The sequence below is a fragment of the Hyla sarda genome, chromosome 2, assembly GCF_029499605.1.
Source record: "Hyla sarda isolate aHylSar1 chromosome 2, aHylSar1.hap1, whole genome shotgun sequence".
NCBI lineage: Eukaryota > Metazoa > Chordata > Amphibia > Anura > Hylidae > Hyla > Hyla sarda.
Genome location: NC_079190.1, coordinates 426152715 through 426177925, shown reverse-complemented (window position 1 = coordinate 426177925; position 25211 = coordinate 426152715). Strand labels below are relative to the sequence as shown.

At 41.7% G+C, this 25211-nt stretch overlaps 1 protein-coding gene across 2 annotated transcripts in view; it reads right to left on the bottom strand.

Moving 5' to 3' along the window:
• The window catches only part of NSRP1 (nuclear speckle splicing regulatory protein 1), a 55202-nt gene that overhangs the window by 6772 nt on the left and 23219 nt on the right, over nucleotides 1–25211 (bottom strand). For both annotated transcript variants that reach the window (XM_056558992.1, XM_056558993.1), the window contains one exon: nucleotides 5253–5309. In XM_056558992.1, coding sequence (XP_056414967.1) covers nucleotides 5253–5309 — 57 coding nt within the window. The remainder of the gene's footprint in view (nucleotides 1–5252; nucleotides 5310–25211) is intronic.

Here is a 25211-nt window from a genome sequence, read left to right as displayed (position 1 = left end):
AATGTCCCACCTGTACTCTTATAGATAACAGTGAGGTTAACCAGAATTCTTCATAAAATATATGGAAAGCTATAATTTACACAAGGCTGTAGATTGCAACACTTTACATGATGTATTATTACTAAGGTGGTGCTAAAGAAAGATAGAGCTACCAGTTTACAGCAATGGACTGTTACCACAGGTTTTTATGAAGCCAGTATTCCTAGCTTCATGCATTAAAAAGTCGCGCAAATTTTGACTTCACATTTTAGGCATGTATTTTTCTCTTAGTTTGAAAAAAAATTTAAAAAAATATATATGTTAGGAATTTTGATGCAGTGTGAACTTAAAGCCTTAAAGGGATATGCCACTGGAAATTTTTTTTAAAAATCAACTGGTGCCAGAAAGTTAAACAGATTTGTAAATTGCTTCTATTAAAAAATCCCAATCCTTTCAGTACTTATCAGCTGTTGTATAATACACAGGAATTTCCTTTCTGCCTGACCACAAGTGCTCTCTGCTGACACCTGGGTCAATTTTAGGAACTGTCCAGAGTAGGAGCAAATCCCTATAGAAAACCTCTCTTGCGCCGAACAGTTCCTGACATAGACAGAGGTGTCAGCAGAGAGGAAATTCAAAAATAAAAGCACTTCCTGTGGAGCATACAGCAACTGATAAGTACTGGAAGGATTGGGATTTCTTTTTTAATAGAGGTAATCTACAAATCTGTTTAACCAGTTGATTTAAAAGAAAATGTTTTCCAGTGGAGCACCCCTTTAAAGGAGTACTATTGTGGCTTTTTTATTATTATCCCCTGTGCCCGTTGCTCTCAGCGTATCACCGGCTGCAGCGGAACATTGCTGTGGCCGGTTATACGCTGAGAGCAGCGTGACTCACCAACCCACAGGAAGCGGAAGAAGACAGGGACCGGAGAACGGGACACATATCGGAGAAACGGGGGAACGTATGCAGGTGAGTTAAAGTTGGTTTTGTACAGTTTTGCAGCACGGGCACAGGGGATAATAAAAAAAAAATCACCATAGTACTCCTTTAAATAAGCACTGTCCCATTAAAAAACTTTTGACATTGACTTCTGTCATAGAGACATGTCAAAAGGTTTGATTGGCTGGGGTCTTAGTGCAGAGACCCCCACCAATCAGGAGAACAAGGGGGGACAAGAACCGGCAACTCTTAGCGATCTTTGTTTTATAAGTCTACTAGCTGAGTACCCAGCGTTTGCGCGGTTTTTACTTCCTAATCCTTGTTGTGGAGGAAAATCAACAGAGGAAGCTTTTGACTTCATATCCCGTACTCATATATTGTTGTCATATCCCAACCCCATATCTTGTAGGGGTGTGAATCGCCAAGAATTTGGCGATTCGATTCGAATCGTGATACCAGTGTGGCGATTCAATATATCCCGATATATCGTGATACCGTCTAAGTGACAATACATCGCGATATATCCCGATTCTGTCTAAAAAACAATGTCTTTTACACTTTTATTAAAACTTTTATTTTTTTGTACACTTTATTAGTCTTTTAGGAATCATTAGATTCCTCAGACAGATGAATAGAGTTCTATTGAACTCCATTTATCTGCGATCCATTGATAGAGCCTGGTCCAGCCAGGCTCTATCAATGACAGAGCCACGGAGAGCATACACATCTCCCTTTAGACGCCGCTGTCAGCTTTGACAGCGGCGATCTAAAGGGTTAATAGCCAGCCGCGGCGATCGCCGCATGCTGGCTATTAGCGGCGGCCCCCGGCTACTGAGAACAGCCGGGGGCTGCAGAGTATGGAGCGGGCCCGAGTCCGGAGCCCGCTCCATACAGACTGCAGAAGACCGCATGCTGGATATTAGCGTCGGTGATGCATCAGCGGCCCCCGGATACTGAAATCAGCCGGGGGCCACAGAGTCGGAGCCCGCTCCATACATCCAGAGCGCCGCTGCGTCAGATCCGGCTGACAAAATGTGGAACTTGTATCTCCTGATACCCGGGACATGCTGTTCTGTGCATCAGGAGATACAAATTCCACATCACTAAAAGAATTGATTCAAAAATATTTTGAAACGATTCAGTATCGGCAAGTGAAAAATCGCGATAATCGCAGGAATCGATTTTTTCTTACATCCCTAATATCTTGTCCCCATATCCAGACCTCCTATCCCCGACCTCCTAACCCCGACCTCCTAACCCCGACCTCCTAACCCCGACCTCCTAACCCCGACCTCCTAACCCCGACCTCCTAACCCCGACCTCCTATACCGACCCGTAATATGAGTACCAGGTATTGAAATATCTCCAGCCTTACGGAAGTTATGTGGGAACATACATTTCCCATTGATTTGCATGGGACTTTAAACGAAAACCACGACCCTCACAAATGGGGGTAGTTAAGGGTTAAATTAACTATCCTATATTTTAAGTGGATATATAAGTAACATGTGACCAAGTATTATCAAAATATCACCAGCCGTTTGGAAGTTATGCAGTAACATATTTCCCATAGACTTGTATGGGTCTTTAAACCAAAACCCCGACCCTGGGAAATGGGGTTGAGTAAGGGTTAAATTACTATGTTTGTTGTTGACATATAAGTAACATGTGTGCCAAGTTTCACGTTAATATCTTTAGCCGTTTGGACGTGATGCTGGAACATACACACATACATACACACACATTGAGTTTTATATATATAGATGGATCAGTGAGACAAAGACCACTGATAGTCGGGGAGTAATGTGTTCTGCTGTGTGCATATCCCAACTTGTTCTCTTGACCAGTAGGGGTCTAAGCACTGACCCCGACCAATAATTTTTTTTTTTACATGTCTCTAGAACATGTCAAAAGTTTTTAAAGTGACAGTGACACTTTAATGGGGTTTTCCCACCTTCACTTTTTACCTCTGTGGTGCACCTGGCCTGCTTACACTTCATAGTTTTCAGGTGGACAGGATCTTTTTATTTGATTGAAAATCCAGACCAGCAGCAGCACTCTGGTGATGTCACCACTGCTGGCCTAAACATGTGTGTCATGTGAGCACTAAGAGTGCAAGTTTATGCAGCCCAGCCACATGAATGGTCTAGATAACTAATGGCTCAGTAGAGGAGCAGCAATAACAGAGAATGGTGCTCAATATCCTTCTCTGTCGGTCAATGCATGTTATCTCCTCTGCCGGCCTGTGTATTACCTCTATCTATAGTGTTCTGGTATACACTATTTTAAACACTGAATGCACTACTATCAGCTTGATGCTTGCCATAAAGAGCAAATATCATAATCAATCTCTGTATTCTTACTCTTTAATATTTATACGCCTATGGAATTTATCTTCTCCTGTATTACAGAACACAAATTGCTTGTGGTGTTGTTTTATCACTTAATTTAAAAAGCATAAATAAAAGCCCTATAACTACCCACTCTATCCCATGCTAGCACCACCAACTCTACAAATGTTTAAATAAGTGTGGGGACTTTCGGATTTACATAAAGAGTCAACTACAATTCTATTATGGGATTTCAGACTAGTTATAGGACAGTGAGGTGAAGGCTCCTTCTACAGTCACATACTAGTCCTACAGCCACACACTAGTCCTACAGCCACACACTAGTCCTACAGCCACACACTAGTCCTACAGCCACACACTAGTCCTACAGCCACACACTAGTCCTACAGCCACACACTAGTCCTACAGCCACACACTAGTCCTACAGCCACACACTAGTCCTACAGCCACACACTAGTCCTACAGCCACACACTGGTCCTACAGTCACATACTGTATATAATAGAGTATAAGCCGAGTTGTTCAGCACAATTTTTCTTGCTGAAAACGCCCCCCTCGACTTATACTCAAGTGAACTCTCCGCCTGTCAATCCCTTCATCAGTGGTCTTCAACCTGCGGACCTCCAGATGTTGCAAAACTACAACTTCCAGCATGCTCGGTGTTGTAGTTTTTAAACCTCTGGAGGTCCGCAGGTTGAAGACCACTGCGGCCTTTGTCATCATCCAGCCCCCCCCTTTTGTTTTGTACTCACCTCCCCTCGGCGGGAAGTTAGGGTGAGCTGGTCCGGGCCATCTATGCTGCAGGGACCGTCCGGTGGGGAGGATTAGTCGTTGCACGTTGTCCATTTTCACCGGGGGAGGGGGGCCTCTTCTCCGCGATTCGGGCCCGGCCTCGGACTAGTGACGTTGCCTTGACGACGATGATGATGAAGAAGGCCGCATTGGTCTTCAAACTGCGGACCTCCAGAGGTTTCAAAACTACAACTCCCAGCATGCCCGGACAGCCGATGGTTGTCCGGGCATGCTGGGAGTTGTAGTTTTGCAACATCTGGAGGTCTGTAGGTTGTACACCACTAATGAAGGGATTGACAGGCGGTGATGATGACGGGGGTCTGGATGATTGAATGAGGGGGGGGATGATGTATTTCCCACCCTAGGCTTATAGCCGAGTCAATAACTTTTTTTTTTTTTCTGGGTTTTTGGGGTAAAATTAGGGGCCTCGGCTTATATTCGGGTCGGCTTATACTCGAGTATATACAGTACTGGTCCTACAGCCACACACTGGTCCTATAGCCACATACTGGTCCGAAGAGGAAGAGGGGTAAAGTAGCGGATTTCCTGGTACAAATATGCATGGGAAAGAAAGATGATGAGGGATCAATTGTGTGGATTAACTCTTTCACTGTCCTAGATATATGTAATGTATGTAATACATCATTAAAATTGTAATGATAATATTAGGGCTAGGACTTAGCTCTTGATATCATAAAAAAAAGCTTATTATCTTAGCTTTCAAATGGTTAAAAACTTTTCAGCAAAAAAGATAAATAATTTAGTATTTACAGTGTGTATACTAAGTGAATAGTTTTGGAGTGGACTAGAAACTGCGGTCAATAGTTACAGTGCAAGCCTATCAAACATCATCTTGTCAATGTCATTCTGATTCAAAATGAGTGGCATGAATACTATTTCTACAAGTCAGTTCAACCATTGCAGTGTACTTGAGATGATGCCTTGAGCTGAGCCTTAGAGAGAATTAAAATAACCTGGCTCAAAAAGCTGAAGGTTGTGCAGTAAAAGTATGTACTTCAGAAATAAGAGGGTATATACACAGCAAACAATTGTTATAAGCATAGAGTTTTATAAACAATGTCTTACACAAACAAGGCAATACCCAGTTTCTTTTACTTTTCTACCCTCTACTGTTGAGTTTCTTTTATCTATTTATAAAATGTGGCCAAGGATACAAAGCACACAATACCTGTTTCATTACACGTTTCTTCAGGGCTTCCTTCTGTAGAGTTTTTCCGACTGACAACTAGAGATACATAAAGAATTAACAATATCACTCAAAATACATACATTACACAGTAACAGGAATTCTAATACATATGTGGTATCCCAGTACCATATCCTATCCGGTACCTGCATGTGTGGGTCCCCTTAACCAGAGTCCCTAGGATGTCGGGGTCCCCATTGTCTAGTTCACCCCTGGTCACCTCTCATCCAGATAGTTATTGCACTAATAGTTTATTTAGGAAGCATGTAAATATGATATCAATGTCTATAAATAGTAAATTACCTGAATATAGCGTAGCAGGACCTGCAGGTCACGTGGTCAGGTGAACTCTATGGTATTTCTGCTTAAGGACTTTTGGAGGTCCCTGTGACGTATGCTACCCATCACACTGTAACAGTGAATGACGGATGTTCGGACCAATCAGATTCACCCCGCCCCTGCCCATATAAGGGAGCAGCGGCCATTGTTCTCTCTCTTGTTCCCGGACTGTCAAACGAGCAGGATCTGCGCAGCTGTCTGTCGCAGTGAGTTAGGCCTGAGCCTTGTGGCAACGGCTGATATATTTAGGATCGCGAGTGTATCAATCCCTAGGCACTCTGCAGGATCACCGGACCTTATCTATCCCCTAAATCCGGACGGATCTGCAATAATTACCCTAAATTCAGAGACTTTAATTTAATTCAAGATCCGCAACAATTGCCAGTCATTGAGATATATAGAGACTGTTTGCCTGAGACTGTCATTGTTCATTGGATGTACCGCAAGCATCTTAAAGTAAAGTTCTTCAAGTTGAAGTTCAACTACTTTGTGGATCTTCAGTCATTTTATTACATGCACCTATCGTTACTGGGAAGGGCGGCGATAGGCCAGAGAATTACCTCAGCATACTAGCCCTCAGCCTGGCGTCACGAACTATAGGGTTAACATTAACCCCTCATTTACCGAAACAATACCCCACTACCAACACCCCCCAAGGGCTATCACACATAGTTCATACAGTATAAGGTAGTTTAGATTTTGCCAAAACAAAAGTGAAAGACTAGTTCGAAGGTTTCCCATGTCAAAGTGATGAATAACACTAGAATGTGTTATGATGATTGGTAGGGTGTCCCATCACTGGGACCCCACTGACTGTGACACAGCTTTGGTGTAGTGTCATGAACCCTTCATTGTGTTTCCTATACACAGAAACGCCTGGGCAACTAGGGTTTGCAGAATCCTGCAGCACGGCTCCATTTAAGCGAATTCTCTGCACAGTTAAGTGGCTGGGCTAAAAACTGAAACAGTGTTGCATCCCTTTCATTCTTTGGTGAGGATCCAAACTCTGAGATCCCAACCAATCTCAATCACAAAGGTATGATGTCATATACAACAGTATATGAGATGGGAAAACCCCTAGCAGGATGTGTTTGTGCATAGTGTTGCACCTCCATAATTTGAACCTCCCACTCTTGTCTTAAAGTCTCTTCTCATGCTGCACCAGTCCATCGGCATGCATTAGCCACGAAAATCTGATTAATTCCCAACATCCAGTTTTAGTCATGCTCTAAAGCCTCATCTTTCTAGGCAAGCTACCACATTGCCCAACTGATATCCATTTCTTTCACCATTCCCCTTTTGTTCAACAGTATCCTCTACACTCCATGCACTATATATCTGTAATAGCTTTGTATTAATGTGCAGAACCTTACTTTTTAGTTACTGTTTAGTTGTTTTTGCAAAACAAGCATTTTTAACTCTTCTTTCACCCAAACAGGCCAATAATGCCATGTATAAAAGGCCCAATAACCAGCAAATGAATGAAGAAACACACATTTGTTGGCCGCAGGTTTAAAAACTATCATTTATTGGGCACACATCTTGTGTAATAGGGAATGTGTGGTTGACAAAGATGGATCGCTTGGGTTACCCTGACTGCTCAGTAACAGGGTTTCCTAATGAGTGCCAAGTTACTTGATTGGTACTCTCATCGGGCACGAGCCTGGTGGTGTGATAACCTTAGGCCGCATTCACATCTCGTTTTTGCAATACGGTTCCTGTATCAGATTTTTGGTTAAAAAAAAAACGTATGTCTCGAAACCGGACCAAACCGTATACGACCGTGTACAACTGTATACATTTTATACCGTATACGGTTTGAAAATGGATGTCCAGTTGCATACGGTTTAATACGTTTAAAATAATTTGTCCTTAATTAAATAAAGTTCTTCTTCTTCTATTTGTGGGAAGAACTTTCGGCGTGCACTGCGCATGTGCAAACTGCAAAACCGTATTGTGCAAACCAGATGGAACCGTACGCACATACGGTTCTGTATGGTTCTCACTGACGACCATTAAAAAAAAAAAAAAAAAACGTACACGGGCTGTATCCGGTTTTTCACTTGAACATAAAACCATAGTAGACTAAGGTTTTGTGTACGGGAAAAAAACAGCATAAAACCGTAAATGATACAAAACCGGATGCTACGTTTGGCATACGGCTTTCAATGGCATGTCTATACATACGGTTTTTACACTGAAACTGGATACGGGAACCGTATTGCAAAAACGAGATGTGAATGTAGATTGTAACTCAGATTGTAAGCTCATGTGAGCAAGGCCATCACAGTTTTAATTGTTGATTATTTTGTTACTATGTATTGTCTGTACATGTGTCCTCCTGAAAAGTGCTGCAGAATATGATGGCACCAAATAAATATTCTTTTTACAGGCTCCAATAGTACTGATAATAAATGTAACTAAAAGCTCATGTCTGCAGCTATGGTATATTTTATGCTTTATCCCAATCACAACATACACCACTTCAAGTACAAGACATGTCATCAAAAAAAGAACCAAATAATCCATTTGATTTGAAAGAGAATAATCGTTTCTCACTACACTTTTTTTTTTACTAGTGATGACCTTCTTATATTCTCTATTATTTTATATGATTTAGCTTACTATATTAATTTGCTTCATAGCATATAAACATTTGGGGGGAGATTTATCAAAACCTGTGCAGAGGAAAACTTGCCCAGTTGCCCATAGCAACCAATCAGATCTCTTCTTTCTTTTTCATGAAGGCCTGTGAAAAATGAAAGAAGCGATCTGATTGGTTGCTATGGGCAACTGGACAACTTTTCCTCTGCACAGGTTTTGATAAATCTCCCCCTTGATCTATTTTATCTTTTTCTAATGTAGTAGTCGACTAAAGTTGTGTGATTTGTTTTTGTTTTTCTTTTTAGCAGTAAGTTTTAAGTCGTACTACTCAGTTGACACATTGACATTTTTTTTTTCTAAATTTAATTAACCCTCCAAATACCTTTCCTGGTTATAGTTCATATAGCCTTTTAAGATAACTCTCACGTATCGTAGTGATTAGTACGAATTGGTTAACGGCAGTTATTCTAATAATTCCATACTCAAGACCGATTTGTTATATCTTTATTTTATAGCAAAAAATAAACAGAATATATTATTCCAGACAACTCTAAATATTGTAATTTTATCCTTGTAATATTCCTGTTATATTGATCCAATATATGTATAATGTACTTTATTCTGTTTACCAATAAAAAAAAAATCTATAAATTATATATATATATATATATATATATAAATATATAAAAAGAACCAAAATCATCAGTTTTCAACAGCAAATAACTCACTGCTGTCAGGCATCAATGTCTACAAAGGAGGCCCTGAGAATGCAGGTGGCAGAGCGCCATTGTTTTCCCTTCGTTCAGCTGTTTCAGCACACCTAATGAAACATGGAACATTGTCTGCACTGTCATCGGGGTTCCCTTATATACACACAGCTGGACTGTACATATGAATCTCACAAGACCAAAGAAAATAATCTCACATTAAACCTTTACTAACAAACTTACTTGAAAAGTGTAAAATAAATTTTTTTTTTATTTTATTATAAGAAAAATTAAAAATGTAAAACAATGACAGAGACTAAATAAGGAGGCTTTGCTTTCTTTAAAGGGGTTCTCCGGTGCATAAACATCTTTTCCCCTATCCAAAGGATAGGGGATAAGATGCCTGATCGCGGGAGTCCCGCCGCTGGGGACCCCCGGGATCTTGCACGCGGCACCCAGTTTGTAATCAGTCCCCGGAGTGTGTTCACTCCGGGTCTGATTACAGGCGACCACCGGGCCAGCGGCGTGTGACGTCACGCTCCGCCCCTCAGTGCAAGCCTACGGGAGGGGGCATGACAGCTATCACGCCCCCACCCGTAGGCTTGCATTGAGGGACGGAGCGTGACATCACACGGGGGCGGAGGCGTGACGTCACACGCCGCCGGCCTTGTGGTCGTTGGTAATCAGACCCAGAGCGAACACGCTCCGGGGACTGATAACAAACGGGGTGCCGCGTGCAAGATCACGGGGGTCCACAGCGGCGGGACTCCCGCGATCAGGCATCTTATCCCCTATCCTTTGGATAGGGGAAAAGATGAAAAGATGTGTAAGCACCGGAGAACCCCTTTAAACCAGACTTCTCCCTATCGCCTACCGATTGTACACATATGTATAACCTAAATGTTCCCCTACACACAATAGTAAAGTTAGCCAAACCTGCCAATTTCAAGACCATCCCTCTATCTTATGCGTTTTAGACTCTTTTAAGACAATTTTATTCTTTACTCGACCCTTGGGTTGTAGTTTTCTAGGAAGTGGTTTTGGTGAAATGCGCAAAATTTTGGCACACCTATTTGGTGTAAAAGGAAGCCAAGTTATAGATGGTGCAAGCGTAGGCTAGACAGTCTAAAGATGTGCCAGATTTTAAAACAGCCTGAGCCACTGTCAAATCTGGTGCAAGTTTACACTATTTCCCCCATTGTGACAAACATAATTGATAGTATGCCTTTAAATTTATGCCCTGGTGCGCTAAGTCCCAGTGCATTAGGGCGTAAATATACATCCATTGTTATTAAGGGGTTAAAGGATTACTGTCACTATAAAAAAAAAAAAAAAAAAACTATAAATGCCAAAAGTTTTGATTGGTAAGTGTCTCAGTGCCGAATGCCACAATGGTCTTCAGATATAGCCAGAAGACAATGAAATGGATTGAGGCTTGGCTTACCTCCCTAAAACAAAAAGACTGGGCAATTGCAATGCAACATGTCCAATCCTTCTCTTTTCCAACATCTACCTCTGGGTTTAGGCAGGAGGTATCCAGACACATCATATCAAAATCGTTGGGTTCGGACAACTTTAAAGGGGTATTCCGGTTTAAGACATCTTATCCTCTATCCAAAGGATAGGTGATAAGAGGTCTGATCACGGGGGGGCCCGCCGCTGGGACGCCCCCACGATCTCCCTGCAGCACCCGCATTCTATGCGGGGCTGTGTCTCCAGGCTCGGAAACCCGGAAGTTTCCGAGACTGGAGAACTGTCTAAGGGAGGGGGTGTAACACACGTCATGCCCTCTTCCATAGACATGAACGGAGGGGCGTGGTGTTACGTCATGTCTCTAGTCTCGAATGCAGGTGCTGCAGGGAGATCGTGGGGGGTCCCAGCGGCAGGCCCCCCGCGATCAGACATCTTATCCCCTATCTGGATAGGGGATAAAATGTCTTAAGCCGAAATACATCTTTAATTTAATTTAATCTGTATGGCCGACTTGACTCTCTTTGGAGCACTCACCAGATACCTCAGGTGCCACTAATACAAGTAGAAGTTAATAGTACAAGCCAGAAAAACCCAATAAAGGAATAGGATATGGGAAGCTTAACACTTCAACACTGTAAATGCTATTCTATGCTTTTTTTTTTCTCATGTGTAATAACAATCTTTGTTCAATAAACATATTGTCAATAAGTAGCTTTAAATTTGTATTGTGTGTATGAATATAACTGATGCAAAAATGTAGCTTTTTTTTCCCCTTTAGTAACCTCCTGTCCCAGAATAATACAACCATTCCAGCACAAGTTATGGCATTCATCCAGTAATTTGTAAAGTAGAAAGGAAACTAGGGCATTGCCTTGTTACACAAAGTGTTCATGTGCCAAGAGAAATCGATAAAACTTTAACTGTGTGCAGACAGGGTGTGTTACTAAAATTCCCAGAGGGGCACATATTAACAAATTGTACTTAAAGAAACACATTAAAAGTAATAAATAAATCTGTCTGAAACATCAATATCTAAAAGAAAATAAATATTTACAGTAAAATGTGAACGATGACAGTGTTACCTAATGAAAAGTGGGTACTGTGTCTGTGTTAATTGGGGTGAAACATGGTAACTACAGTGTTTACATGTATACATGAGAGGTTGAGTTCAGAGTGGCCTATTGTGGGTGTTGATGCAAATTGACTCTGAAAATAAATTAATAAAATTCATTGAACAATACATCATGCAAATCATTTAGTCCCTACCCTTAAAGATATCTTGTTATATGCTAATGTGAAGGGATAACAACTTAGAAATTATTTAACCCCTTAAGGACTCAGACTCATTTTGGCCTTAAGGACTCAGACAATTAAATTTTTACGTTTTCGTTTTTTCCTCCTCGGCTTCTAAAAATCATAACTCTTTTATATTTTCATCGCCAGACTAGTATGAGGCCTTGTTTTTTGCATGACCAGTTGTCCTTTGTAATGACATAACTCATTATATCATAAAATGTATGGCGCAACCAAAAAACACTATTTTTGTGGGGAAATTAAAAAGAAAAACACAATTTTGCTAATTCTGGAAGGTTTCGTTTTCACGCCGTACAATTTACGGTAAAAATGACGTGTGTTCTTTATTCTAAGGGTCAATACGATTAAAATGATACTCATTATTACATACTTTTATATTATTGTTGTGCTTAAAAAAAAATCACATACTTTTTAACCAAATTAGCACGTTTATAATCCCTTTATTTTGATGACCTCTAACTTTATTTTTCCGTATAAGCGGCGGTATGGGGGCTCATTTTTTGCACCATGATCTGTCCTTTTTTTGATACCACATTTGCATATAAAAAACTTAAATTTTTTATAATTTTTTAAAAATAAAATGTATTAAAAAAGTAGCAATTTTGGACTTTTTTTTTTTAACATTCACGCCGTTCATCGTACGGGATCAATAACATTTTATTTTAATAGTTCGGACATTTACGCACGCGGCGATATCAAATATGTCTATTAAATTTATTTTTTACGCTTTTTGGGGGTAAAATAGGAAAAAACTGACGTTTAACTTTTTTATTGGGGGAGGGGATTTTTCACTTTATTTTTACTTTTACATTTTTTTTTTACACTTGAATAGTCCCCATAGGGGACTATTCATAGCAATACCATGATTGCTAATACTGATCTGTTCTATGTATAGGACATAGAACAGATCAGTGTTATCGGTCATCTTCTGCTCTGGTCTGCTCGATCTCAGACCAGAGCAGAAGACGCCGGGAGCCGGACAGAGGCAACTAAGGGGACCTTCGTGCGGCGTTCTGAATGATCGGATCCCCGCAACAGCGCTGCGGGCGATCCGATCATTCATTGAAATCGCGCACTGCCACAGATGCTGAGATCTGAATTGATCCCGGCATCTGAGGGGTTAATGGCGGACGCCCGCAAGATCGCGGGTGTCGGCCATTGCCGGCGGGTCCCTGGCTGCGATCAGCAGCCGGGAGCAGCGCATGACACGGGCATCGCTCCGATGCCCGCGGTTATGCACAGGACGTAAATGTACGTCCTGGTGCGTTAAGTACCACCGCACCAGGACGTACATTTACGTCCTGCGTCCTTAAGGGGTTAAAAAAATAAAAAATAAAACACTTTCTGCAACCAGAAAGTCAGAGAAAAACCTTTAAATTCTGATCAGCTTCATTTTCATCTCAGTACTGGTTCGGCAGAGCTCGGTTCAAAGGTTGTGTTTGGTTAGGCTCAGGCCTTGTTCACTTCTCCGTTCATGCTTTCTATTATTCTGCTTAGTCACAGGTAGCAAAAAAAATAAAATATAGCTGTGCAGAATCCACTACATGCCCCACACCAAAGATACCTGATAGACCCCAGTCAATACCAGAGGGCACGTTGCATTTCCAGTATGTTGTCTAGCAATATACCGGACATCATAGTAGTGCATACAGAACTATTTTGTCTGGGATTTTCCTAAAATCTGTGATGGAGGCTCCTAATATACCCTCCAATGCAGTTGTGAATATGGCTATACCTTGTTAGGCTGGATTTACACCTGCATAGAACCTATTCCATTGGGTGTCTCTGTTGCAGTTTCCATCAAAAATACCAGACAAACTTGTGCAGCATAGTGTGTTATTTTGTCCTGGAGAATAGAAGACACCATGACAAAACCTGACAGAACCCCAAAAGACCACATTAAATTCAATTAGGACCATTAGGTGCTATTCATGCCTGGGATATAAGATCTGCTGGCACCACTTTTTTAAGCTTCTGCTCCAATGCCACTACGGCTTATGTCTATACTGCAGACACAAGAAGTCTTAAACCAAATATGCACATAATATACTGAGTAATACAATAGAGGACAGCCACAGGTTAGTAGAGTTCTGCCTGTCTGCTCCTCCAAGAGTCTCGTCCTGTTCCCACCACGCCCCCTCCCATAGACATGAATGGAGGGGGCGTGGCGTGATGTCACGTCCCCAGTCCCGGAAACTCTGAGTTTTCCGAAACTGGAGATTCGGCCCCCGCATACAATGCGGGTGCTGCAGGGAGATCGCGGGGGGTCTCAGCAGCGGGCCCCCCGCAAACAGACATGTTATCCCCTATCCTTTGGATAGGGGATAAGCTGTTTTTGCCCGGAAAACCCCTTTAATCAGAGCTTAGAGTCAGTGGTTTCATATGCAGATAAACCCCTATTGAATGCAGATTATATGGTGTGCAGCCATATGCAGATTATAACCAAAGGGCTAATTTATAACATATCGAGAGAAAATCTGTCACAGCAATCCAAGCATCTTCTAAATAGGTCATGTTAACATAGCCTTCTTTAAGTGCATTGTCAGAGACATCATAGCAGCTAGGCTAAACAAGTACAACAAACTAAATCTATATTGGCAATTTAAATTTGTTGAAAAATGTAGGTTATAGAAAATTAAAGAGGTATGCTCAGAGCTTCACCATTATTCTCTGATAAACTTCACTATTATCCCCAATATTTCAATATAAATAAAAAAGAAACAGCTCTGTCTTACTTAATCTAACTTTTTCTTATCATTCCATTTTTGCTGTGCTCTACAATGACTGATATCCATGACTAAGCGGTATTAAAATAACATACACTGAAATACACCACTGATGTAAGATTCTTCGAAAGGATTAATTCCCTCTGTAAACCAATCTGATAAGGCTCGGAGTACCAGGCACTGCTCATTTATAAATGAAACAACTGCAGGTGAATTTCAACAAAGGCCAAGTTTGCAAAAAAATGCAGAGCATCTGCCAATATGTACGTCAAGCTCAGAACAGACCGTCATACAGGTAGGATTGGGAGGCCTGGATTGTCCAATATTTTCCACTCTTGTATATCTGTATAGTCTTTAAATGTCTGGGAGCACATTTATCATACGTAGACAGCAAGGCGGCTTTGCACAATGTATACTTCCATGACGACAGCAAACTTATATACACAAATGTTGTGTGTAAATCTTGTACATCCATTCCATTACAAAGTCACAAAATATGTGAAGTCTATTTGATTATGACTTTTGACAATGAGAAGGGTCTTCTTAAAAGGGTTTTTGCCCATGCAGGATAGGTAATGAGTGTTCGATTTGTGAAGATCCAAGGGCTGGGACCACCATCAATCATGAAATTAGAGGTCCCATGCTTCCTTTCCCAGTATGAAGTTAGCAGCAGTCAAACACGAGCGCTGGATTCAAATCTATGGAATGGACAAAGATAGCCAAGTACATGAATCAGACCCCACTGGCCCCATGCAGATAAGTGATCATTTCGGCTGATGATGAAACTAGTCATGGATCAGAATGGGAGATAAATTATAGACAGGTACTACTTCTGAGGCAAGTCTGCACCAAAAGACTTGAACAAAACCAGAAGGCATAAGATCACCCTAAAGGGCTTTCACACCACCAGTGATCAAAAGATGTCCTAGTTAGGAACACTGGATGCTGCAAGCTGGACCTATTGCATCACACTTTCCAACCAGTTACCTTTAGGGATAAATGGGGCATGGCTCGAGACCTATGGACCATCCACCCTGCTGCCCTCTGGCATGGTTTCCCGCAGATTTGATGGGATATTCAGAAAAAAGATTTGCCCCTGCAATCGTTATGTTACCTTACCGATCTAAAGCAGTGAAAACCGTCAAGAACATTTACCGTACAGTCACACTGTAAACTCTTTCATAACCTATGGAGATAAGGATAGTGCTCCTTTAAAGATAATACTAGAAGACTTCTGATATACAGATCAGTGGTCTTTTAGATTGCTATTTTTTCTTACTTTGTGAGATTTCTTTAGCTGACTGATAGCTTTGTTTCACCTATGCATGTTAGAATGGTCCACCTGCCTCTTGTTTGGTTAGAGTGTCCACAGTACAAATACCGCATTGTGAATGGTTTATAGTGACAATTTCCTGTTGTCTTGCAGGCACTGATAGATTACAATTTCCTGGACCTTTTATATTATTCTCACTTATCAACAGGTCTTTTATTAAAAGGTCTATAAGCATAGCTACAAGTCAGTCTTTTTATTTGTCCCCACACGGTCTTTCAATTCTAGGTACAAAGCTTTAATTTTAGTCTGTTTTTCAAGGTAACAACATTTTCACCCATACTGTTTGACTAAAGACAGGTTGTCCATAGTCACACAGCTTCAACTATGGCCCAATGCCAATAATTAAACATGGATTAACAAGTCAGACTCCTTATTAATGAATGTTACTTACATGCAATGAGTACTGCACCGGTCCCTGGGTTACCAAAGAATCACACACTGCTGAAGATTAGGCTGAGACCAAGATTAAATGCAAGTGCTCATTTAAAGAGCTTGTCTCATGAAAAATATTTTTGATGGTGCCTTTAATAAGACACCAATGCCAATTGGTGGAGGTTCAACCACTGTGACCATTATCAAAAGTGGCAGCAGAACTATGGGAGCAGTGTGCCACGTCTTCTCCAATCAGTGAGGTACAAGCAGTAGAAAGAGAGAGTGCTCATGCCGCTGTACAGAGCACTGGTGAGACCTCACTTGGAGTATTGTGCGCAGTACTGGAGGCCAAATTTCCAAAAGGATATAGATACTCTAGAGAGAGTTCAGAGAAGAGCTACTAAACTAGTACATGGATTGCAGGATAAAACTTACCAGGAAACATTAAAGGACCTTAACACGTATAGCTTGGAAGAAAGAAGAGACAGAGGGGATATGATAGAGACTTTTAAATAAATAAAAAGGGAATCAACACGGCAAAGGAGGAGATGAGATTTAGAAGAAGAAAACCTACTACAAGAGGACATAGTTTTAAATTAGAGGGGCAAAGGTTTATACAGTAATATCAGGAAGTATTACTTTACTGAGAGAGTAGTGGATGCATGGAATAGCCTTCCTGCAGAAGTAGTCGCTGCAAATACAGTGAAGGAGTTTTAACATGCATGGGATAGGCATAAGGCTATCCTTCAGGGGCTATTCATAGGATTCAGATTATTGGGCAGACTAGATGGGCCAAATGGTTCTTATCTGCCGACACATTCTATGTTTCTATGTAGACGTGGTCAAGGCAACTTGCAGAAGTTCAAACCGTGCATTAGAATGGGGAATTAATTATTTTGAATGTGGTGTGGTTGTTGGTGATGGAAGGGCTGCTGTAAAGGGGTACTACCGTGCTGACAACTTATCCCCTATCTAAAGGAGAGGGGATAAGTTGCCTGATCACACGGGGTCCCGCCACTGGGGACCCCCGAAGTCTCGCACGCAGCACCCCGCTCTCATCAGGCCCCAGAGCGAACATCCACTCCGGGTCGGATGATGGGGCCGGTGATTGTGACGTCACAGCTCCGCCCCCGTGTGACATCACGCTCCGCCCCTCAATGCAAGTCTATTGCAGGGGGCGAGACAGCTGTCTCGCCCCCTGCCATAGACTTACATTGAGGGGGCGGAGCGTGATGTCACATGGGGGCGGAGCCGTGACGTCACGATACTCGGGCCCGTGATCGGTAGTCATCAGACCCGGAGAAATGTTTGCTCCGGGGCCCGATGAGAGCAGGGTGCTGCGTGAAAGATCGCGGGGGTCCCCAGCGGCGGGACCCCGCGCAGTCAGGCAACTTATCCCCTATCCTTTAGATAGGGGATAAATAGTCAGCACGGTAGTACCCCTTTAAGTAGCTTAGAAACTTAGGTACTGTAATTTCTATTATTTTTTTATTTGATATCAAATTTGTATTTATTGAATTAGAAACGATAATTATAAACTCAAATGTCTTTTTATCCACAATGATATAATGTATCAACTCTTAATAGTAAATCAGGGCATTTGGTAAAGAATACAGGAGGGAGAGGGGAAAGTGGGGGTTTTGAATGAAAAAGATGTGTCCTCAAAGAAAACCATTCTGTCTCCCTGCTATCCATTAATTGCTAATGTTGATAAAGAATTTGGAAATATACTCTAAAGTCAAGGTATTCTGGAATAGGTCCCTCTCAAAACCTTACTACTATCTAAGTCTACATGACCACTTGGACCTGCTCTACTGTTTGTTACCAGCCCTTTGTGAAAGGCCAAAGATAAATCACTTTATGACCACTCCACGAGGGTGTCCTTTGTACTTTCTAGGACAGAGTAGCCTAAGTGACTGTATTACAGAGCACCAGTGACTCTCTTTGCTTGTCGAGAAATCTTGCTACTTTTGGCAATCCTATCACCACTTAAAACAGTCCTCAAAGACTGTAGTATCATTATACTTAGCATGATGGAAGTTTACTGACCTAACCATACAGCTCTAACTCACCTTCAAGAAGAACTTTTAATGCATCTAGTCCAAAGGCCCAAAAGGTTATTGCTTGTGACAATTCACTATATTCTCGTTCCCATGAAACACCTTTTGTCTTAGTTTGGCTCGTCATCCTTGTGAGTACTCAATCACATGGGAACGTTATGTAGTCAAATATCATCAAGTCTTCAATAAATCTCTGTCTCTAAACCCTGTTCTAAATAATTGTAAAACTTAAAATGACAGGTCGGCCCCTTTAAGTCCTTTTTAACACTCCAATAGTTATTTGCTTAGTCAGTATTGTCCTTTGTGCTTGCAACATGTCCATAAACTTTTATATTTTACTACACACTGATAAATAGCATGTTGTTCATTCAGCTACACTTGAACTTGGAGCATTATGATAACCTCAGCAGCTCCTAAAACTCCAAAAAGAGGGCCGATTTATTCATCCACTTCAGGGCGACGTTTCAAGCTGTATATTACAAGTAGTGGTCAATATTTAAAGCATTAATATAAACTGATTAACAAACGCAATAACATCTCCATAGACATACAGTGGATGATCACTTTATTAGCAACATCTGACCTTTTACAAATGGAGCATCCCTGCATAGAAATGGTACATGTGGGTCCGGGATGAAGAATGAAATCAAGTGATCAGTAATCTGCGGATCATGTTCCGTGTTAACCCCTTAAGGACTCAGCATTTTCCATTTTCATTTTTCTCTCATCACCTTCTAAAAATCATAACGCTTTCAATTTTGCACATAAAATTCTGAATGATGGGTTATTTTTTGCGCAACCAATTCAACTTTGCAGTGACAGTCATTTTACCAAAAAATCCATGGCGAAACGGAAAAAAAATTCATTGTGCGACAAAATAGAAGGAAAAAATGCCATTTTGTAATTTTGGGGGCTTCCGTTTCTACGCAGTGCATTTTTTGGTAACAATGACACCTTCTCTTTATTCTGTAGGTCTTTACGGTTAAAATGATACCCTACTTATATAGGTTTGATTTTGTCGAACTTCTGAAAAAAATCATAACTACATGCAGGAAAATGTATACTGTCTTCTAAACCTAATAAAGAAAAAGGATATTACCACCAGCTGCCTATCTTCGTCTTTTGAGACATGGGCGAATCATCCTGAGGTGCCAATAGCTGCATCCATTTTTTTCACCTGCTGGATACGAGACATCTAGTCCCAGACCCTGCACCAGCTATAGCAACTGAGAGAAGTGATCCTGGCAAATATTCCTGCATAATGACTTTACTACCAAGTGGAATCTATGCTATGATGGATTGCTGCAGTAATGAAGGCCAAATGGGGTTCAAAACAATTACAGGTGGTGTCCCATGAGGGTCAGTACTGGGTCCACTTCTTGTTGAGGGATTACAGAATAGAATTTCAGTATTTGTAGAAGACAATAAACTGGATAAGGTGATCACCACAGAGGAAGATAACATAATATTACAGAGGGAGTTAGGGAAGCTCAAGGAGGCACAGACATGGCAAAAGAAGTTTAATAATGATAAATGTAAGGTTACTTAAGGGTAATGGTGGACAGTAAGCCGAACTTTAGTGCTCAGTGCCAGCCAGCTGCTGCTAAAGCTAATAAAGTCATGGGATGTATCAAGAGAGGGTACTTCCTTTAACCCCTTAAGGACTACAGCCTATTTAGATTTTTGTGTTTTAGTTTTCATCCTCCTTGGCTTTAAAGAGACTAATTTTTCCATTCACAGACCCATATGGGAACTTGTTTTTCGCGTGACCAATTGTGCTTTGTAATGAAAACTTTCATTTTACCATAACATGTATGGCACAACCAAAATATTATTATATGTGAGGGGAAATTGTAAAGAAACTGGCAATTTTGCAATTTATGGGGGGATTCACTTTTACGCAGTGCACTTTAAGGTAACACTGACATGTTCTCTACCCATGTTTGCATGCTTGTCTGTTAATGTACTACTTTTAAAAAAGTCAACGCTTTTTAAACAAAATACATGTTTAAAACTGCTGTATTCTGACCCCTATAAATGTTTTATTTTTCCGTGTATGGGCCAGTAAAAAAGCATCATTTTGTTTGCAACATGATCTGTAGTTGTTATCGGTACCAATTCTGCGTCTGTGACTTTTTGATCATTTTTTGGAAAGTAATTTTCAGCCTATCACCTTCTAAATTTTCGGTTTCAGCATGACCAGTCATGTTTTAAGCTCTCTCATCTGGAAGGCTGAGATATATATATTACCCCTCCATCCAAGGCTTATAAAGGATAAAATAACTAAAACTGATTAAGAAAAAACAATTAAGCCACTAAACAGAGAAAATGTATTAAAAGGTGGATTTTTGTACAAAAAGAATAACAATTAAAATAGATTAAAAACAATACGTAAATCAGGATGGCAGACTCTTGACATCTACAAATATGACAGAAAAATATGCAAAATATATATCTAAAGTATTTATTAGTGTTAAACACAAACCAGTAGATGTGCATAGAACACCCTAACTAACAAACTGAACAGCAATGGTCTTCAGTAGAGATGAACGAACTTACAGTAAATTCGATTCGTCACGAACTTCTCGGCTCGGCAGTTGATGACTTATCCTGCGTAAAATTAGTTCAGCCTTCAGGTGCTCCGGTGGGCTGGAAAAGGTGGATACAGTCCTAGGAGACTCTTTCCTAGGAATGTATCCACTTTTTCCAGTAGAGACGAGCGAACTTACAGTAAATTCGATTAGTCACAAACTTCTCGGCTCGGCAGTTGATGACTTATCCTGCGTAAAATTAGTTCAGCCTTCAGGTGCTCCGGTGGGCTGGAAAAGGTGGATACAGTCCTAGGAGACTCTTTCCTAGGAATGTATCCACCTTTTCCAGCCCAACGGAGCACCTGAAGGCTGAACTAATTTAACGCAGGATAAGACATCAACTGCCGAGCCGAGAAGTTCGTGACAAATCAAATTTACTGTAAGTTCGCGCATCTCTAGTCTTCAGGTCTGAGTACCAGGCTGTGTTTCTAAGAAAAACAAGGACAATATATCAGTGATGAGATCGCTGTAAAGTGTGAGCGGGCCCATGGCTGGACATTATTAGAGCACGGTTATAAATACAATACTCCGAGACAGAGACGCTCTTCCCACTGATAAGTCTCAGGAAATGAATCTCTCCCCGAGCGCTGCCCCTTATCTCCTAAACGCCTGGAATTAATACCTTACTAATAAAAAAAATGTGATATTAAGTAAGCAAGAGAAAAAGAGGAAAGTTGATAGCATCAAACCCTGAATCTGTTCCAAGGCACGGTGAGCAGGAGGTCTTATTACCTTATATTTTATCCCTTTGCCCAACACATTTTAATAAAGAATTTCTATAGCATCTGTCATCACTGCGGATGAGCAGGGGCGCCGCATGGGGAAGTTTTCTGGAAGCCGTAACAAAAGCATGAAAGTTTGAGGAATCTCATTGAAAGTAATAAAATGACTTGAATATTAGGCGATTCACATTTTCACAACATTTATACATCTATATACAGTGGTCCATCAAGTTACAATATTAATTGGTTCCAGGACGACCATTGTATGTTGAAACCATTGTATGTTGAGACCAGAACTCTATGGAAACCTGGTAATTGGTTCTGAAGCCCCAAAATGTCATCAAAAATAGGAAAAAGTGAGGATTAAAGAAAAATAAGTAGATAGCGAATATAGATAAAGCAAATCCTTACATATAAAAGTAAGAAAGAGCTGCTGTAAATCACTGTCTAAGTCAGTGTTTCCCAACCAGGGTGCCTCCAGCTATTGCAAAACTACAACTCCCAGCATGCCCGGACAGCCGTTGGCTGTCCGGGCATGCTGGGAGTTGTAGTTTTGCAACAGCTGGAGACACCCTGGTTGGGAAACAATGGTTTATGTAGAGGACAGGAGCTTCTTCAGGGTCCTATATAGTACACACAGTGTGCCAAATGGAGCCGCACTTACTTGGTGTCCAAAGGAGCAGCTAACCCTGACACAGGTAAGGAGTAGTACAGAACTTGTAGTTCCTCGCTGTACTGTAGGGGGCGCTACCAGACAGCCAGTCAGTGCAGGCACTTCAGTAATAGAGGTGATTTACCAGTAAAATGCCCATTCTGATTGGTCAGTTCCTCCAGTTGTGACACGTTTCACAGATCTGGACTGTCTGTACATTGTATGTTGAGTCTGGTTTAAAGTTACAATGGTGCAGAAAAAAACATTGTATGTTGAAACTATTGTTAGATTGTTAGATCGCCACGGTCCCGCTGCTGGGGACCCCGGGGATCGCTGCTGCAGCACCCCGCCATTATTACTGCGCAGAGCGAGTTCGCTCTGTGCGTAATGACGGGCGAAACAGGGGCCGGAGCAGCGTGACGTCATGGCTCCGCCCCTCATGACATCACGGCCCGTCCCCTTAATGCAAGTCTATGGCAGGGGGCGTGACGACCACCACGCCCCCTCCCATAGACTTTTATTGACGGGGGCGGGTCGTGACGTCACGAGGGGTGGAGCCATGACGTAACGATGCTCCGGCCCCTGTATTGCCCGTCATTACATGCAGAGCGATCTCGCTCTGCGCAGTAAAGATAACGGGGTGCTGCAGCAGCGATCCCCGGGGTCCCCAGCAGCGGGACCCCGGCAATCTGACATCTTATCCCCTATCCTTTGGATGGGGATAAGATGTCTAGGGGCGGAGTACCCCTTTAATGAAAATTTATGGGAGGAGGCGTGGCGGCCATCACGCCCCCTCCCATAGACTTGCATTGAGGGGCTGGGTGTGACGAGGGTGGCAGGGCAGTGAGGTCACGATCCTCCGGCCCCTGCATTGCCAGTCATCAGGCATGGGACGAAGCTCGCTCCATGCACCAGATGGCAGGGGTACTGCAGGTAAGCACAGCGGTGGGACCCCCGCAATCAGACATCTAATCCCCTATCCTTTGGATAGGGGATAACATGTCTAGGGGTGGAGTACCCCTTTAAGTACAGAAAAATTTGGATAGGGATAAGTTTTAGCTTGCGGGGTGTCCGACCGCTGTGGCCCTCCCTGCGATCTCTTGTACAGAGCCCGGGTTCTCCCCCAGAGCAGCATGTCATGACCCCCACCCAGGGGATACGTTTTTCTGTACTTCAAGGCATGGGACTTCTTTAAATGGCCAAAATACATGCACGAATAATACATCCAACATAAAAAATAAAGTAAATAAATAAAAAAAAGAGAAAAAAAAAAAGAAAGCACACATCCATAAAAAAAAACATCACATCTCTGAACCCGGAGGCATTAACAGGAGCTCTGTTATACCAGCAGCAGTGCAGGAGCGAAGAAGGGAACAGTAAAACTGAAAAAATAAAAACTAATGGAATGAACAGGTGTGTCCAAATGTTTGAATGGTTCTGAATGTTCAAGAAATTGTTTTACAATGCTGGGAATTGGGACTTATGGGTTGTCCCATCTCAACAACCCTCTTTTCCAAATGAGAATGAACCAGCAGCTGAAACCAACAGCTATCATGTGGTTCTGTAGGGCACCCACCCATCTTTTCTCCCCCTTTATTAAATACATATGCCTAAACTGAAGTGAACAATGCTTGTACATGTTAAATGGAATGGAATACAGAATTGTAGTCCGGGCATATACTTTGATCTCTCATATTTGTAATTTCTGAATATATTACTATGATATCACCGTTCTGTTATAAAGTTATATACATGGTTTTATCTCTTCTGATAATCAGATGCAGTGAAGGTCCTGCAGGTTATCGCGCTCTCTGCTGAAAGCCAATAATGAGTATATGGTCTCCATTAGAAGCCATGTTCATTGAGGGTTTTTTTTCCACTGAATGGGATGGAATTTGACCTCATTCATTGAGAAATTACATGACACTGGAATTTGAACTTGGAACTAATAACCAATGTCAGATATAGCCCCAATTTACTGTACATTGACCCGTCATATGTCACTGGGTATGATTCCTTAGCAGCAGAAAGTGATGGCTTTACAATCAAAATTATTATATATCCTCAGTACCCAGTCTCGGTATAAAACGCGTGGTCCCGGCGGCTAATGACAACCAGGACCCTGGGCTAATAGCGTGCAGCACAGATCGTTGTGCCGTGCTATTAACCCTTTAGAGGTGGCGTTCATAGTTGATCGCCGCATCTAAAATGAAAGTAAAAGCTTCCCGGCAGCTCAGTCAGGCTGATCGGGACCATCATGGTGAATACACTATGGCAATGATCTGTGTATGAGATCGGTATGTGCAGTGTAATAGCCACTAGGGGGTGGGGGGGAGCTATAACACTGCAAAAAAAAAGTATATATAAAAAAAAAAAAGTTAATGAAGATCATTTACCCCATTCCCTAATAAAAGTAAGCATCACCCCCCTTTTCCCATAAAAAAAAAAAAATAAAACGGTGTAAATAAAAATAAACATATGTGGTATCGCCGCGTGAGGAAATGTCTGAACTATAAAAATATATCGTTAATTAAACCTCACGGTCAATGGCGTACGCGCAAAAAAAATTCCAAAGTCCAAAATAGCGTATTTTTGGTCACTTTTTATATCATGAAAAAATGAATAAAAGCGATCAAAAAGTCAGAGCAATATAAAAATTATACCGATAAAAACTTCATATCCAGGCGCAAAAAATGATCTCTCATACCGGCCTGTACGTGGAAAAATAAAGTTACAGGGGTCAGAAGATGACAATTTAAAACGTATAAATTTGCATGTACTGTATATACTGGAGTATGAAAACAGTGCTGAAAACACCCCCCTCGGCTTATACTTGAGTGAACTCTCCGCCCTCAGTGGTCTTCAACCTGCGGACCTCCAGATGTTTCAAAACTACAACTCCCAGCATGCCCCGACAGCCATCGGCTGTCCGGCCATGCTGGGAGTTGTAGTTTTGAAACATCTGGAGGTCCGCAGGTTGAAGACCACTGCCCCGGGCCTTCGTCATTATCCAGCTCCCCCTCCCCCCTTTAGTTTTGTACTCGCCTC